Below are 18,099 nucleotides of genomic sequence, written 5' to 3' on the forward strand. Positions count from 1 at the left end.
AATGCTTGTGCACACTGGGGTGTAACTGAAGGGATCAAGACCGATGGGAGGAGGGTCGGCCGGGGATTTCTGAAGCCAAGCCGAACTGTCTAAAGTAAACTGAAAAGGTGAGCTACCTGCGGGACGGACACGGCACGCCCCTTGGCAGGTGGAACAAATAGCGGATCTCTCTGCCGTGTCTTCCTCCATCCATGTATCTATTCTTGTGTGCGCCAGGTCACGCACTGAGAGCTGCGGGATTTCGTGAATGTCAGTGTTCAGGAGAAAGAGGTGAGTGGGTTTACCTCAGAACATAAAGCTGTTTTTGTTTCGTGCTGTGCGCTGCGGGGCACCTGGAGTCACGGTGCGTAATTTACTAGTGCAGTGGATTTTTTTTGTTTGTTACCGCGGCCATTTAATTATTGAAATCCTATCATCTTCAAAACTTGGGAGAAGTTGACTTGATGTTAGTGTGATCTATTTCAACATCCGATCTATAATCGTCAGGAAACATGGCCTCCCAGGTCTCTTTTACGCGCGTCCTGACAATCTTAGTCAGCTCTCCTGAACAGAATCACTGCTGAATGTGTCTGTGTCTGAAATAGTTTACAATCGACATTTTCTTTAATGGGCTTCTTGTATTTTTTATGTTTTTATTATCGCCCAGCAAGCTACACTTCTTTTTTTTTTCTTTTTTGGTAATGTTATTAGTGGTATCTCACGCCTTAATTTTTGGGATCACCTTTTTAATCGCTGTTGAATTTGTCTTGTATGAATGACGATAAATATCATTCCGTATTTACTGAGTGTCCGATGATATTAAACTTTGATTTAAGTCGTTTTTGTTTATATGTGTGCAGAGTTTAATCTGTCAAAATGCATAGCAGTGGAGCGTAATACATATATCATATTGTAATATAGAATAATATATATGTTCTTACTGGTATCAGGGTATGTCTTATTGTAACCAGTGCAGTAATTTATAATGCCCCAATCACCATAAAATCTCAGTCTAATGATGTATTTAAAAGTGTCCTCAAATATTTGTCACTATTTATATATATATGTATATTTTATTAATTTATTTTTGTAACCAGGACTGGATCATTTTGTCTGTGGGGCATTATGATACTGGATACAGTGGGATGTAAATTGTGAGGTTGGTGCTGTGAATCCAACATGGAGGTGAAGAAGGATGATGGAGGAGGAGGAGGGCAGTGGTCCTCTCCGGGCACCTCCTCTGCTCCCTCAAACCCTGCCTGCTGCAGGAGCACCCTCATAGCTTTCCTCCTCTTCTTCCTCGTTATTGGGGTTTTTGTAGGCCTGCTTATTGGTGAGTGGCACATCATCACACAACTGCATACTTCAACATGTATTATACAAGTATAATATGTGATGAACTATTACTCTGTTATAGACAATTTCAAAATGTTATTATTCTGTGAAGCTATCTGTAATAATCCATTATTTCCACTGTTGTTTCCAGCCTATCTGGTGCAGGAGCAGCATTATTTTATGGAGACAGTGGAGCTGAGAGGTCTGAAGTATGATCCAGCTCTGCGGGAGGAGAACTCTGGTTTCTCCATAGTACTGACCTCAGTTTTAAAGTCCAAGGTTTGTACAGACTGTCACTATTGAGAGCACAGCAGTTTCTTTTTAAAGTCTTAAACTGTACATTTGAACTTAATTACAGATTAAATATGTCTTCACTGCCTCGTCGATATCGCATCACTATGTTGATTGGAGTATTGTTGCCTATGGGTGAGTGAAAGCTGAAGTGAGGTGGATCATTTACTCCAAGCCAGAAAACATCCAGAAGACTTAACCACCAACAATGTCTGTTTCTTCCCAGTAACATTAATGGTGAAGTGATGGCAACCTTCAGACTGGTCTTCAGGGTGTCTAAGATCCAGCAGTATTCAGAAAACTTTATTCAGGACCTGCTGAGAGCAGGACTAAGCTCAGTCATGCATGGGAAACCACTGGAGGTGCCAGGATTTGGAGAGATCAACGCTATCATCTTACTGGGTATTGAAAAAATACTGTCATCAGTAGACTGTCTGCAGCCTATGAGTGGATGTGTGTAGTTGGGATGACAAAAATAGGGCACAGCTGTAGAATATATTGTCTCAGGGCGTCATCCGTCCTCACAGGATCTAATGTTTGTCTGTCTCCTCATTCATAGGAGCCAGTGGGAAGTCTTTTTATGCAATTGGGGATGAGATGATAGGTGAGTGATTATGTTGGTGATCCATGGTGAAGTGTGCCAGCACATGATCTTCCAGCATATATTTACAGTGTACTGGAATACCAAAACAGTTTTTTTGTAATATCAGGGCAAATAGTGTGACATGTTGACTTGTTAATTACAGACAAATGTCCTTTTCTGTGTCTTTTTAAATAAATCTATATCATTTAAAGATTTATGTATCATGTACAAGATTTTTTAATTTTTTTTTTTTTAATGTACAGACTAATTCCTTGCAATAATCATGACCCTCTAAAAGTGTGTGGGGGTGTATTTATCTGCAGACTCGTATTTCTTGCTATATTCAAGGGCATCCCTGGGTTCAGTGAGCATGTGCAGTAGGGACTTAATTAAAAGATGGCAACCTGGTGACAGACTGTAAGCAGTAGACATCACTGTACGCTGCAAAAGTTGCAGACACAGTTTCAAAAAAACAAAAAAAAAATAATATAGCAAATGAGAAAGAATATTATGTTGGTTATCACTTTCATGGGTGATACTGTTAATAAAAAGTGACCGACAATTCCTGCACCTGTACCTTAAAAGAACTGACTCTTTTCTGTGACTTTTAAAGGACAGGTCAACATTTTTAAGATCATAAAAGGACACTCACATGCTGACCATACTGGTTTTGAAGACATCCCTCCAAAAGTCATGTTAGGAATGATTTTTTTTCATACAGTATGAACAGAAGGAATAATTTTAGTGAACAACAACTCTTGCAATGCACATATCGGTATGTAAGTTCTGTTTTAGGACGGACAGAGAATGTGAACCTTTCCATCCTTCTTGCACCTAAATACCTCAGGTGAAAACAAAGAATACTGTGAAGAAACATAAAATTCATATTATTTTATACCAATGTTGATTTTCCTCTCAAAATATTGTTTTAATTCTCTATTCATCCTTGTGATGCGCATGTTCATATTGCATTTTTATCTATAATTCTCATCCTAACAGTTTTATATCATCTTTGCTCTCCAGCCAGGTGTCCTGACAACACCTTCACTTGTGACAATGGAGAGTGTGTCACCAAACTGAATCCAGAGTGCGACTTCATCCCTGACTGTGCAGATGGATCTGATGAAGCTCATTGTGGTGAATGACTCTTGAAACTACAATTTTTTACTACTGTCCTTTTCAGGCTCATTGTTGATTTTCTTTTAGTTGTTATTTATAAAAAAATTTAAAAAAAACTTGCACAGTTACCACGGACTGCAGCTTAATAGGCAAGGCAGCTTTATTTATAGCACATTTCATCCAACAGGGCAAAACAAAGTGCTTTACAGAGCAATAAAATATAAAAACATAATAAAGGATACAGAATACACAAGCACTGATGGCTCTTATTGTGAATCTGAGGTTACTGACACACCTGTTAGAAGAAAACATTACTGCTTCATCTCCATCTTGACTGCATCATCCAACTTTTCCCCTCAGCCTGTGGTACACGTCCCGCCATGGGGAGTCGGGTGGTGGGCGGAGAGGATGCTCGGCAAGGAGAGCTCCCATGGCAGGTCAGTCTGAGGTTCCATGGACGCCACATGTGCGGAGCCTCCATCATAAATGAACGCTGGCTGGTCAGCGCAGCACACTGCTTTGAGAGGTAGGCGTCTTTCCAAGTCACTGTGGAGCTTTTAAATTATCTCTCAAGCAGTGACAGAACAGCAAAAATAAATTAAGAAACCATTAACCCATTTTAATTACTGTAGATTGTGCTAATACATGACTTGCATGTATATTTAAAACCTCCATCATCCCTTTCCTTTCTGTTTCTAGGGACAATGACCCCAGTGAGTGGACGGCCCTGGTTGGGGCCCGACTAGTGAGCGGCGAGGAGTCTGAGTCCACAACAATTAACATCAAGTCGCTGGTTGTGTCTCCAGACTACAATCCCATGACCACTGACAACGATGTCAGTGTGCTGGAGCTGGAGACCCCTGTCACCTTCAGCTCTTACATCCAGCCCATCTGTCTGCCCTCCCCGTCTCATGTGTTCGCCCCCGGACAGAGCTGTGTGGTTTCGGGGTGGGGCGCACTACACCAGTTTAATCGTGAGTCTGCCTGCAGCAGTACACATCAACACGTCAATAGATGCGCAACTTAGAGGGAAAATTACCTCTTTTTTTCAGTACCCGACATTATGACGTCAATAGTGATTATTATTAGCTTTCAGGCAGAGGTGGGACCCAGTCATTGTTTTGTATGCCATTCATGCCTCAAGTCAAGACTAACAAAATCCAAGTCCTAAACTTTGACCTTCAAGTTCTAAACAAGTCACAATGTATTCTTCAGCAAACTTAATGCCAACATTACATTTAGGCAATTAGAGAAACTTAGAAATAGCACACTTACTATGTTAATGTTAGCCTTGATTTAACTGTTCTTTATGCAGCCTCAAAAGTTGTTGCATCTTCGTCCGTAACTTTCAACCTGCATGTTGTGCCCACTGCAATTTATGTTATTGTTGAGCACCATGTAGTTTTTTTAGGCTATTTGATTGAAATTATCTTTGGTATGATTTTTTTTTCCAACTGGTGCTCAGTAATGTAACCTTTTTTTTTTAATGGATCTTTCCTGCAACTTGACTGTACACTTTTGGACTGGTTTAAACAAGTCTTTTTTGATTTTGCCAAAGCTATAGTAATCAAAGTCCACACCTCTGCTTCCAGATTATATTTTCCTACAAGATGATAATGGAAAAACAAACAATTTATAATGAAGATACTACAACTAAACATTCAGTGTCAGTAAGTTTAGAAAGTTGTATCCATCAATGGTAATGTCGGCTTTCGGACAAGGAAAAAAATCAGATTTAAACTATATTATAAAAACCAAAGTCCCACATGACATCAAGTCTCATTTCATGGTATAACTACAGTACGTCCTCCAACTCTATGTGAAGTTAATCTAGATTTGCAGTACATCCTAAAATCTTGAAAGCTGTTGTACCTTGTTTGTTAAGAATAACTGTTTTTATCAACATTTCCATTGCAGCAGGACTGCGTGTTGAAATACGATCAGTCTGAGTAATTCAGTCGTCCTGTGCTCTTCTACCATTCAGCTGCAGTGCCTCCCACACTGCAGAAGGCAGTGGTGAAAATCATTGACTCCAAGGTGTGCAATAAATCCTCCGTGTACAGAGGAGCTGTTTCTCACAATATGATGTGTGCAGGATTCCTGCAGGGCAAGGTGGACTCATGTCAGGTCAGTGCTGTATCACTTCCTTCACGTAAGGCGGCCACAATAGCACGAACTATCGAGTTACATTTTTCTTACAATACTGTCTTTTCTTGGGGGAAAGTGTGTATACCTGTGCTCTTGAAACTATAAGTAGGGTCAAAAATGTATGTTAGCACTGGTCCCATTCTAAAAATAGAGGTCTGTTGGCTGTTGCGGTTATTACCATGTGAGTATAGAAATAAATCTAATTTTCCTAAACACAGTTCAGATTCTGCTAATGAGCAGTTAAATGTCAAAACATGCAAAAAAACAAACTCGAGTGATTAGAGATAAGAGAATCATTTGTCTTGTGTTTTCCCTGCAGGGTGACTCTGGAGGACCTCTAGTGTGTGAGGGGGCCCCGGGGAGGTTTTTCCTGGCTGGGGTGGTGAGTTGGGGTGTGGGCTGTGCACAGATCAACAGGCCTGGGGTTTATTCCCGCGTCACCAGGCTCCGCAACTGGATTCTAAGCCACGCAGATCCCAGCTTGGCCCATGATTACTTCCAGTACGCTCCCACCGTGCCAGTTACTGTGACAGGAAGAAGCTTTAATGATCCAGCAGTACCCAGGACCATAGCCATGAACGTGTCACCTGCACCAACGCTACCTGGTAATGTCGCAGCTTATTTTATCTGTCACTCACCGAGAGGGGCAAAACTACATCAAAAATATCTTTTTACAAATTAGAAATACTTGCTCATCAAATGTATCAAAATAAAATACAAAATACTGGTAAGATAACATGTATTTAATTATAATAAAAGTGATTTGTAATTTGAAAATACATCCTATACAAACTGAGGGGATCACATATATGAAATATATGGAAGCTCTGAGCACATTGCTGGACCCAACACGTGTGTAACGTGATTCACTTGCATTTAGTCAAAGACTCTGATTATGCTAAATGGGGTTTTTCATCTACACTTTAAATTTGGCGATAAAAATGTGTTTTTTAATAATAAAATTACATAGTAAATAATGTTATGTATTTCAGATACAAAAATACAAGCTCTTAGAATCTTTTTTTTCTGTCAAGCAAAATAGAAATTACAAAATACTCAAAAGTATTTCAAATAAATTTAATTGAAATACTGCTCTTCACTGGTCACTCATTGATCAGTTACCCAAGAGGAACACAATAAAGTCAGTCATGAATATAGTATCACTGAGTAGTCTAACAGTCATGCTACATGATTTGTCCGTCGTGTCTTCCAGTCTTGAACTGCACTGGAAACTTCCAGTGTAGCGCCTCCTCCTGCATCAGCAAAGTCAACCCAGAGTGTGACGGAGTCCCAGACTGCCCCAATCAAGCCGATGAAAGAAACTGTGGTAGGTTTATATGAGTAAAAAAAAAAAGTCCACATACTGGATTTAAAGGGACACTTTGTCAATTTCCAACCAGCTTTTTGGCATAACATTGTTAGTAATGTGTAAATGAACTGCGTAAACTACCCTCCATCTTACCAGCATCCAGATCCCCCTGCTCATCCACCAGCTCAAATCCGTCATCCAGCAGCTCTTCGCTGGCTTATGGTCTGTTGCATGAACTACAGATCTGCCCACAGACACAGAGTATGAAGCCAAATCAAGAAAGAGAGCTGCACCTTTCTGTCTCTCCCTGAAACACAGACCAAACTCAGATCAAACTGTAAAACAAAGCAGAGCGGATCAAATGTAAACCAAAAATCTGCCTGTTTCTCGCCTACATATTTTCAGAAACATATTTTAGCTTACAGTTTAACTGTAATTTGGGGTCATTTGTTACCACCTCCCCACCATATTATTTCCTGTGGAAACACAACCAAGCTTTCATCATGCCACCCACCATCGGGAACATTTATTAGTCCAGTGCGGTGCAGTGCATTGTGGTAGTTGAAGGTTATCTATCTCTTGAGCAAAAGCAAACACCACAGCCCTCTTTCTCTGTTTTCTCTGGCGATGTAGCACCATTTTCAAAACTAATTACCTAAGGAAATTCTTCTGATGCATGTTTTTGTTTTAGACTGCGGCGCACGTCCTGCATTGGGCTCCCACAGGATCGTAGGTGGAGTAACAGCACGAAGGGGGGAGTGGCCTTGGATTGGCAGTCTCCAATATCAGAGACTGCACCGTTGTGGCGCCACGCTCATTCACAGCAAATGGTTACTCACAGCGGCGCATTGCTTCAAAAGGTACTGCTAAACCTAAACTGTGCCCCAAAATTATTTGTTCACCTCAAAAAACTGATTCTCCCATTACATCCAGAATGTAACTGAGCCTATCTTTATTTATAGTGACCCGAGCCCCACTAACTGGGCTGTGAGCCTGGGATCTGTGCTGCGCTCTGGGGTAGGAGCTCTGGTCATCCCCATCCAGAGAGTCATCATTAACCCAGCCTTTAATGACACCAACATGGACCATGACGTGGCTCTGTTGGAGCTGGCAACCCCAGCCCACATGTCCTACACCATCCAGTCTGTGTGTCTCCCCTCACCAGTGCACCGATTCATCCAGAATGTAGAGTGCTACATTGCAGGCTGGGGATCTATGAGGGAAGGAGGTGAGATATTTAAATGCCTTCTGACATGACACTCGGTTATCTGGAGAGCATCAAGCATATTGCATAATGATATGTTTGCGTTACAGCAAACTGGACAATTGGACAACATTATCCACAGGGAATTTCAACAAGTGTTACATTTTTATTTTCTCATTGTCTCATGTTCAATTAAAAAAAAACTTTTCTAGGTGTCCCTTAGCAACTGCTTATATAGTCTAATGTGTAGGGCTGGCTCAGGTCTATTCACACTGTATTGTACACACTGTATAGTGTATTCACACTTTTTTCTATGTAGCACTGCAGACAGTTTTACTTTTATCCACTGAGATTCTGACTTATCCACAAGTTAATCTGCCAGAACAATGGAGGTGAATGGAATTTGGTTTGTGGTGCTCACAGCTGTTAAAAAAAAAAAAAAAAAAACCTCTTAAAAATGCAACAACTTGTCTTTCCAGAAACAGTTTTATAATCTGATTTATCCTTTGTAAAAATGCATTAATCACTAACATAATAAATACTTTTTGGTGCAGGTTCGCTGACCAACCTGCTGCAGAAAGCTGCAGTAAACATCATCGACCAGGCAGACTGTCAGCAGTCATATGGAAACGTGCTGACTCCTAACATGATGTGTGCTGGTTACATGGAGGGAGGCAGGGACACCTGTTTGGTAAGATGCAGGACTTTATACTATGTGACACAAATACCGTTAACACAGCCTGGAAATGAGCCGGACATCTGGGTGCTGCAGTCTTGGCAGCATCTGAGCAATAAGATTGTGGATTGAGATTAAACAAGTGAGCAAAGGGTCAGAGGAAATAGGGCTGTGGCTCTGATAAATCTCTTTTACAGTGGATGGTTAACCAGGTCAGACCAAAGTAAATCTTGCCCTTTACAGGTTTCTAAGACTTGCCATAAGAGAAATTAAAAGCATTGGAATAATTTATGGGTTGAAAATACTTGAGATACTATAATGATGGAGAAAAGCAAGTGTTGCTCATTGAGGAAAATTGCAGCACTTCTGAAAGAGATGCTTATCTGATGGGACAGAGTTAAAAATACAGAGCCCCCCTTTTCACCAGCTTCCTCTCTGTAATCTTCTTATGTAAGGAAACCCTCATGCATTCCTGTCTCGGTCAAAGCACCTGGCATCTCAGCAGCGATCCAAGTGACATTCTCTTTGTACCTTACTCTTCTGCTGCCTCACTCATTCTTAGTTTTATTCTCCTTGACGTGCTGGAAACCTCAGCGCCTTGAGGTTATTTTGATTTCTAACAAATTATTAAAAGGCTGTTTTCAACCCACCTCTCCTTTGTCATCCAGGGAGACTCTGGAGGCCCGCTGACCTGCCGTGAGCCCTCTGGCCAGTGGTTTATTGCTGGAGTGACCAGCTGGGGACATGGATGTGGGCGAATTGGTTTCCCGGGGGTTTACACTCGTGTGACATCTGTCAGAAAATGGATATCCACATACCTGCCTTTCTGAAGAGGCAAAACAGAGCTGTGAGTGAACACAGTGGATTTTCTGATCGAAAACTGTACTGTACAAGGACCAAAAGTCACGCTAAAAGCCACACATATACACAGTAGTCTCCACAGTATTGACCTGTGTGACCTACTGGTCATAGGTGCTGTTTCCTACACTGTGCAATCATCTGAACTGGGACCATCCTCTTTCATAATGTACTGAAGAAATAAGGAGAACACTGAACTGTGGCTTGTGGACGTTCTGCTAGCACGTGCATGATTGAAAGTATTTATTTCAGTTATTTATTTTGCTGACTGGTAAACTTGCGGTACATGGTGCATTTTTAATTCATTTTGTGTGGGGTTCGAAATATAGACCGATCAGCCAAAACATTAAAACCACTGCTGGGTGAAGTGAATAACGCTGATCAGCTTGTTGCAGTGCAATGTTCTGCTGGGAAACCTTTGGTCCTGGAATTTAAGTGGATGCCAATTGACACACTCCACCCACCCAAACAGTTGCTGGGGATCACACCACTCATGGCAATGGCAATTGGGGGGGTCACTGCCATTGGGGATTGTCATAGCTATTGGGGGGGGGGGGGTGCTTTGTCTACATGTTTAGTGGCATTCACATGAATTTCAGGACCCATGATTTCCCAACAGAACATTGCATTGAAACAATATGTTAATCACCTCAACTGGCAGTGGTTTTAAAGGGGCCCTATTATGCTTTTTGGGGTTTTCCCTTTTCTTTAGTGATTTGTGAAGCATTTTTGTTCTTGTAAAAGGTCTCCTAAGTAATACAGCCCAAAGTCCGAGCCAAAGAGAGCTCTCTCTCCCACAGAGGGCACTGCTCCTAAGCTGCCTGAAACAGCTCGTTTGAGTTCCAGTGTTTTCTTCAGTAATTTGGTGATATCACAATGTAACAAATCAAATAGAATAAAATGTGCATAGAGAGAGCCAGCTGACCAATCAGAGCAGACTGGGCTTCTCAGGAGGCGGGACATAAGCTCAGACAGAGGTGTTGCAGCAAAGGGAAGTATGAGACACATTATGTGTTTTTGAACATTAAAGCATGTAAACCTATTCTAGTAGACCCCCAAAATGCAAACATAAAATGCAAATATAGAACACTGAAACTCAAACGAGTTGTTTCAGGCAGCTTAGGAGTGTTGTTTGAAGTAAAGAGAGCTCCCTTTGGCTTGGACTTTGGGTTTTATTACCTAAGAGACCTTTTAAAAGCAGAAAAATGCTATACAAAACAAAGGAAAGGGAAAACCTAAAGAGCACAATAGGTCCCCTTTAATGTTTTGGCAGATTGGTGTATTTGGTTCATATATGGGTAAATTTCCATGTGTTTTTTTTTTTGTATCTATTGTTGGATAATAACACAAAGATGCAATACAATAATTGTTACTGAAAGGTGGGTTTCCCGGGGGAAAATATAGTTCTGTATGAAAATGTGGTGCTTGGATAAGCTTTAAAGTAATTTTGACTTGAGTTTGATGAACTTCTGGTAATGTTTTGTTGACAGTGCCACAGCATACACAACCTTGGGCACTTGATTCTGTTACTTAGGGCTTAAACTCGTCTTCAGCTTCAGGGCTCGGCTGCAAGCGCATAGAGATTACCACGGAGTGAGCTATCAGCTGCCAGATAAAGGTAAGCCCAAAATATATACACACTCTTTGATGAGAGACACAAGACTCTGATTGATAAGATTTATTGATTTTTTTTTTTCATGAAAATCATTCCATTTGCTCACAATCACACTGCAAATAATGTTCACAAGCTTCATTTACTTCCCTACATAAATTCAGCAGGATAGAGAAAAAGGACTGTGGTTCCCAGACTTCTGACAAGCTGTGCACATGAAGCTGAGAAAGGTTCAGTGCCTCGTGTACAGCAAGGCAGACCCTGCTGAAACAAGCCCACTACTGTGGAGGGCGGCAGATAGAGTGACAACTAGAAAACAGGTCAGACAAAACAGTTTTGTTCTCCGGGCGTACTTTGATATAGGACTGTTTTGAGGCTTGTGAATGTCAGGTTCACTGCTGTGAAAACACCAAGTTGCTCCTCAGAGTCTTCCTTTTGATTCTAAGTAGGTCTTTCAGAGTAAAAGCTTGTTAAGGAAACCCTGTGTTGTCCCTTCGGGGTTCCAGTCATGCTGTTTATTCTCTTTGCACAAATGTTTAGTCTTGGTCTGAGCATAAACGCAATGAAAAGAACAGGCAACAAACCTGGGGACACTGCTGACAGAGTTTTTTTGGAGCAATTGTGGTGACACTTAAGTCCTGTTTACAGTTATTACAGGTATCATGAGTCCAAATTATACAGGCTCTTAAACACAAGACATGTTTACCTTAATTTGATGGCACAAAGGTGTCAGCTGACTAATTTAAGACATGCTGCAACAGTGCATGTATCTTTTAAACTGTCTTCTCAGGAGCACAAAGGGTTGAAACATATCCCAGCATACACCTGCACCTTGGCCAGGTTGCAAGTCAATCACAGGGCTAGCACACACTTACACACACACATTCACACATATGTTTGCTCCAACAGGAAAATTAGAGTTTTCAATTCTCCTGACCTACATGCATTAAAAATGCAGGTGTAAATGCAGCTTTTTCAAATGCATGTTTACTTGTTAACCAGAAGATTAATTACCCACAACATAAAAACACAAACAATCAAACTTTGTTGCTTAACTCTTCCTCAGAGCAAAGTGAAAATGTCCACAGAGACATTGTTATGGCTAGAGTCCACAGGCTCTGCTTGCCTGTCTGTTTGTGAGGTATTATGATGACGATGGTGTGCAGCTGCCATGACACACCTGTGCACAGCTGCTGGCCTCCAGTGGAAACGCTGTGCTCCTCCTCACTGTGAGCAGCAGCCCGAGGAAGTGAAGGAACGGGTGAGGAGAGGGATGTTCACATGCGAGCTCTTTCTCTCTGTAATCTAGAGTTGTACGTTCGGGACACGGTGTTCCAGGCGTCCATATATCGGTCCATACACATGGCAATGCATTTCTGTGAGGAGAAAAGGAAAGACATAAACACAACTTATTATCTATAAGGCTGCAACCAACAAACCATTCTGCCAATTAACCATTAGTTAAATAATATATGAAAAAAATGTTTTTAAAAAATGGCTATTATAATTTTACAGAATTTAGAATTTAAGTTGCTTTTTTTTGTCTGACCAACAATCCAAAATGCAAAAACATTCCCCCCATTATCATAGAATTCAAAGAAAAGCAGCAAGTTGTCATAAGATCACAACAGATTGTTTCAGCTCTGGTCTTTTATTTTTTTTTCATCTGAAAGCAAACTTGAAAGCCCAGCATACCTGCTCAGAGTTGTCCAGCGTGCTTCCAGGTTTACCTATGCACTTCTTGAAGCATTTGTCAGTCATTCTCTGAAACACAAAGACATTATAATTTTTTTTTTTTTTTTACCACTGGTTCAGTGTAACCAAGTATAAACTCAAGTACCTCACTTAAGTGCAATTTTGGGTCTTGACCTAAACCGCTACTTAAGCTGGTTAAAAATATAGCCGGGGTTTAGGGTACACCTGGTCAGAGGTTTGGGGACCTTAACATCTTGCTAACAGCATTTCACTGTCTACTTATTGCTGTTTCTGAGTCAAATATTACAACAATATCTTAATGTAACTTTGTGTCCAGATTAATGAGGGTGCTCGTACCATCGCCAAACAACTTTACCGAATTTCACGTTACTCTTCCACTGAGTTAGGTTTTTAGTTAGTCTTGCTAGCTTCGCAGCTGTGTCCATTTGGTTTACCTGCAGCAGCTCCTGCGCGTTAGCCACCGCGATCTGGACCTTGACCTGCTCCATGATCGTCCCGGTGTCCACTTTACCGCCTGATCCACCGGCCGAGAAGTCTGAACCGAACCCGTCCATTTCTACCGGAGTCGTTAACAAAACGGTGGCTTTAAGGCTCTCCTTTAAACACACGTGCAGACAGCTACTGCTAGGTTTAGCTAACGCAAGTTTGCGATGCCCTTGACACCGGCGGAAGACTAAAGACGTAACTTCCGTTTAGGGAATTCTGATATGGGAAATGTAGTTTTTTCCCCCCTATTATTTATTGAGAGCTTTTCAGACAAACAAGGCACATTTTCTGGACTTACTAAAAAAGTTGCTGCCTAAAGCATACGTGATATATTCAAATGCATGTTTTTAATACTTAAAAGACACAGACGGCTTGTCAGCACGGTAGGTACATAAACACTGGCACACCAACTAACAATACACGTGCACGCACGCATCTTTGCCGCACGGTGGCGATAAAGTCAATTGAATCACAACGTCTACAGTTTTATTAAAGTGATGTAGATAATTTTGAATGTTGCCAACCGATACATATAACTACTGATGACAAAAGTTTTTTATTGTTTAAAAAGATACATTGACTTTTGATTGTTTTGATTTAATACAAGAGTCATCCTTGTTTATAGGTAGATGATTGCTTGGAACAATACAGCATATCCAGTTGGTGCCCAGTTTAGGGCTGTTATTTCACTAAAAAATAAAATCAAATAAAATATTTCTATATGCCACAAAAAAAGGCAACAATGCCATGATATGATAAGCTATTTTTTTGTTTTTAAGTTTCAAGTTGAGATATGTGCAACAATTATAGAGATGCAGTCACTGGCAAAGACATATTTTTCAGACACTCTGAAACATTGCTAATATTTAGCCCATAAAAAGAAAATCCTCTACATAAAAATAGAATCAAAGACATAAAAGAGTTTAAAAGTTCAAATATAGGGATATAACATGTATTAGCCTTGATATAAAACAAAATAATATATATTTGTGTAGACTGGTAATTGCACAATTACTAAACTGTAATATAGCTACACATATATGTAGTTAAAGCAGTGAGTAAAATTATACAGACTTGTTTTTGTTTGTTTTCCTGATGTCTGGGCATGTCCTCTTTGTTTCGTCTGGTTGTCTTGTATGATCAAATTTATAAATCAGTTACTGGGGTTGTTTTTTTTTTTTTTTTGGATTCATTTGCAAAAGATTACAGCAATCATTCACCTCAACCTGATCAGACTGTACTGGAAAATAAATTCAATTAAAAATAAATGATATGCATCCACAGTGTGTAATTTTAATCAGGATAGCATATTCCCTTTATCCATTGCATAATTATGTTTCATTGATGTTCAGTCTGTCATTCCAAGCAAGTTTGTGATTGTTTGACTGCTGGGCACACTTGCCTGGGTAAACAGAAAAAGTAATTACTTCAAGCTACAACTATGTGGAAAGCAGAGGCCAACAACATAAATAGAAAGTCACAAGAACCTTTTGCTTTGTTAGGTGTCAGGGCCCGGGCATGAGTATCACCCCCTCTGACGACCTCTCTCCTTATGTTTCAGACGGGATGACCTCACTGAGAAGACCACCTGCCTTGAGTGAACAAATAAATGGTACAGTGAGTCTGCAGGCAACAATGGAGTGACGGTTACTGTCACTGTCAACAGAAACTGTGTGAGTGGCTTGCTGCGATGCTGCGAGCATTGAGGCATAATCGCAGGGGGTCTGATTAATGGCGTGCCTGCCTTGGAGTAATTAATGACCAGTCACACAATGCTAGTACCCAAGCACATGCAAACACATACACACACACACATGCACATAAGTCCTCAGACCAGTTTGGCTTGGAGCCACTGGGTTGACTGGGGGGAAGGGAGGGTTGGGTTAAAGTGCAGCAAAATGAATTAACCCTAGATTACAATCATGAGTTCATTAATCTAATCTTCTTAAATTCTTAATCTCCTCGAGGCACACTTGTGTGTATGAAAGTATTTGGCCCAGTCAGCTAAAAGGGCGGCTTTAACAAGCACTGGCAACAATGGTTATGAAGAGAATGTGAATTACGCTCGAGTGTGTTTATGGTGTCAGACTCGGAGGTTACACAAGACTGTAGGTGATAACTTCAGGGCTTTTATGTGTTTAAAAAAAGCTGTTGATAACTCAAGATAAAAGAAGCAGTCAAGTTTGAGTCCCTTGTAAAGAAACATTAGTGGATACCAGACTGAAAAACACTCTCTCTCTCTCTCTCTCTCTCACACACACACACACACACAGTCAAGAAACAGCAGCTTTTAATCTTCAAAAGCAGCTGCTGACTGACAGTAAGTGGGAGTGAGACAGAGAGCAATGGTGGGGAAACCTGAGCAGTGTGACATCAACTCTGGTCTGAGTGTTGGAAATCAGTCATCTCGGTGCACAAACAGTCTACCAGTCAGTTTTACGAGGGAGTAACTGCCCCAGGGCCTTTATTGTTGGAATAAAGATGAAACCTCAAATATTAAAACTGCCACTGATCCATTAACTGTTTCAAGTGTGTCTGTGGTATTTAATTTTCCTTTTAGGACCATTATTCTTTCTTCTTTGCTGACTTACATGGAGCCCTTTTCACAGCTGAAATTTTGGGTTATTAAAGTTGCTTATAACATAAACCTTGATCCATAGGGGTAGACTTTGGGTGGGGCAAGTCCCCATCAATGTTTAAAACATGTGCAATTGTACCCACCAATAAAAACATGAAAGTAACAGAGGAGTTTTATTTTTGACAAAATTACACTATAAATTGATGCAGAAAAGACACAAAATGCAAAAAGTGTTTGATGCATAAAGTTTTCTAGTGAAGGGCCCCTGAACCTTCTCTTTTACTACTGCCCCCCCACCCCTGGCTACGTTTTGGTTAAGTGTCCCAGTTAAGCTAAGAGCCAGCATGCACAATAGCAGAGCCCTGAACCTGGCACACCTAAATGGAACCAAGCCATTATGAATTAATGTTACTAATTTACACCCTGAGACATGTTGGGACAAATCCCAACAAAGAGAGAGCCTTCCACAGAAATGAATCTTCATTCATGACCTGTTTGTATTTCTTGAGATTCTGCAACCATCTTTATTCATCCTTTGCATAAATGCATAGAAAATGCAGAGATAAAAAGACCTCGTTTCCAAACTTCTACTTCAAAATATTTACCCCACTTGTCACACTGTTTCAAGCGGCCCATGAAATTCCTTGTATGTGCAGACTGACTTGGCTGATTCTTGACTGACCTGATTCTTGTCCCATAGCTCACGAGTGCTTAAATCCTTCAGAAAATGCCAGGAATTCAGCTGGAGAAACGATCTCATGGTCTACAGATGGACTTTAACCTGCCATCATATGATCATTAAGACTGCTGGTTATGTGGAGATGGCAAACAGGACAAGGGCTGTGCCTGATGCTAGAGCAGAGATGTTGGTCAATATCCCTTATTACTATATTATTAGTGTTAATATCTGGGTAGACTTGGGCAAAAAATCCTTTATAAATACTCAATTTTCGCACTTGGCTCATGGTTTAGAGGGTTGTCTCATTTTCTTTCTTTTGGGCAATCAGAGGGAGTTTTAAGTGATCAAAAACTTGTACTTGTTTTTATGGAATTTCTAGTCTTCATAGATGCAACATGTTTATCTAATTAGTTTTAGGCCAACAAAATGTCTCAGCATTTCTCCCCAAAATGTAGTTCCTGGCAGTGTGGAGGTGGTATTTTGACCTTTTTGTCTGGCAATAACACTTTACAGAAAGCCCCACGAACTTGTCGTATAGAATATGATCTGATTTTGAGTCGACTGATTTCTTTATTTTGTGTTATGCGTGCAAACATGTGCCCAACCCTCGTGGGTTTACAAGCAACCATTACAATATTGTTGCAGTGCTCAGTCCAAAACATGTTATCTTGATGCTCAGTCCCCCAAACAAAATACTCTGCTTCAATAAATAATTATTAAACACTAAGAAAATTTAAATCAATAATAATAATAATAATAATATTTTTTTTTTTTTTTTTTTTTTTTTTTTTTTTTTTTCTTACGAAAAATGAAATGAAGGCTCAGTGTTTCTTCAGTATTTTTCCCCCAAAATGGAAAGTTTAATTTCTTTCAAGAAAAAAAAAAAGAGCAAAAAAGAGCAAAAGGTGACTGGAAATTATCTAAAAGAATAGCTGGGTGGAATTAGCAAATATGATCAAAAAACAAAGAAAAATGTCCAGAAAACTATATTTATAATTATCTAAGTACTGTATTCAAAGTTATATTACAGACAAACTATATATATAAGCATATATATATATATATATATATATATGCATTAAATATATATATATATTCAATGCTTTCTTGAGGTCATTTCTTTTTTGTCTTTTTTTGTGCTTATTATCAGGTAATTTTCTTGTAACTTTTACGTTTTTTCTTTTACAAACTTCTCACTCATTTTTGGGTTATGTCTTGTTTAGTTGTTTACCTTCTTCCCTTAGAAGAAACCCAAAAACCATCAAAACAATTTGCTCAGATTTTAAAGGGTTCAGGATATTGAAGAGTGCTGTAAATGCACTTTGCTACTCTTGTTTCTCTTCAGATCGTATAAATCTTTCGCCTTTTACTACAGATTTCCGTGGAGAGGAACACTAAGAGTTTTACTTAATTTTTTGATGCCCTGCTAACGCGGGCTTAGAAAAAAAGGGGGAAAAAATGCACTTTGCTTTTCCTGTGATACTAGAGACAAATTTTTCTTGTGAGCGTAAAGCGAGAGACGCAGC

The 18,099-nt window shown here is 40.1% G+C and overlaps 2 protein-coding genes and 1 non-coding gene across 3 annotated transcripts; 2 read left to right on the top strand and 1 right to left on the bottom strand.

Moving 5' to 3' along the window:
- Positions 1 to 1,158: 1,158 nt before the first annotated feature.
- Positions 1,159 to 9,780, top strand: tmprss9 (transmembrane serine protease 9). Its single transcript, XM_042484028.1, has 15 exons — positions 1,159 to 1,312; positions 1,466 to 1,593; positions 1,673 to 1,740; positions 1,832 to 2,007; positions 2,165 to 2,209; positions 3,212 to 3,325; positions 3,668 to 3,833; positions 4,007 to 4,281; positions 5,292 to 5,434; positions 5,775 to 6,060; positions 6,669 to 6,782; positions 7,456 to 7,624; positions 7,727 to 7,992; positions 8,523 to 8,659; positions 9,313 to 9,780. The coding sequence occupies exons 1-15, from the start codon at positions 1,159 to 1,161 to the stop codon at positions 9,472 to 9,474; spliced, it is 2,403 nt and encodes an 800-aa protein (XP_042339962.1). The 3' UTR covers positions 9,475 to 9,780.
- Positions 9,781 to 11,165: 1,385 nt separating this feature from the next.
- On the bottom strand, positions 11,166 to 13,486 carry timm13 (translocase of inner mitochondrial membrane 13 homolog (yeast)). Its single transcript, XM_042482273.1, has 3 exons — positions 13,265 to 13,486; positions 12,810 to 12,878; positions 11,166 to 12,490 (listed from the first exon to the last, which is right to left on the bottom strand). Exons 1-3 carry the CDS (start codon positions 13,382 to 13,384, stop codon positions 12,392 to 12,394), a joined length of 288 nt encoding a protein of 95 aa, XP_042338207.1. The 5' UTR covers positions 13,385 to 13,486; the 3' UTR covers positions 11,166 to 12,391.
- Positions 13,487 to 17,898: 4,412 nt separating this feature from the next.
- On the top strand, positions 17,899 to 18,012 carry LOC121941441. Its single transcript, XR_006105752.1, has one exon. It is a non-coding gene; the product is annotated as a U5 spliceosomal RNA (small nuclear RNA).
- The last annotated feature ends 87 nt before the right edge of the window (positions 18,013 to 18,099 follow it).

The sequence above is a fragment of the Plectropomus leopardus genome, chromosome 3 (genome assembly GCF_008729295.1).
Source record: "Plectropomus leopardus isolate mb chromosome 3, YSFRI_Pleo_2.0, whole genome shotgun sequence".
NCBI lineage: Eukaryota > Metazoa > Chordata > Actinopteri > Perciformes > Serranidae > Plectropomus > Plectropomus leopardus.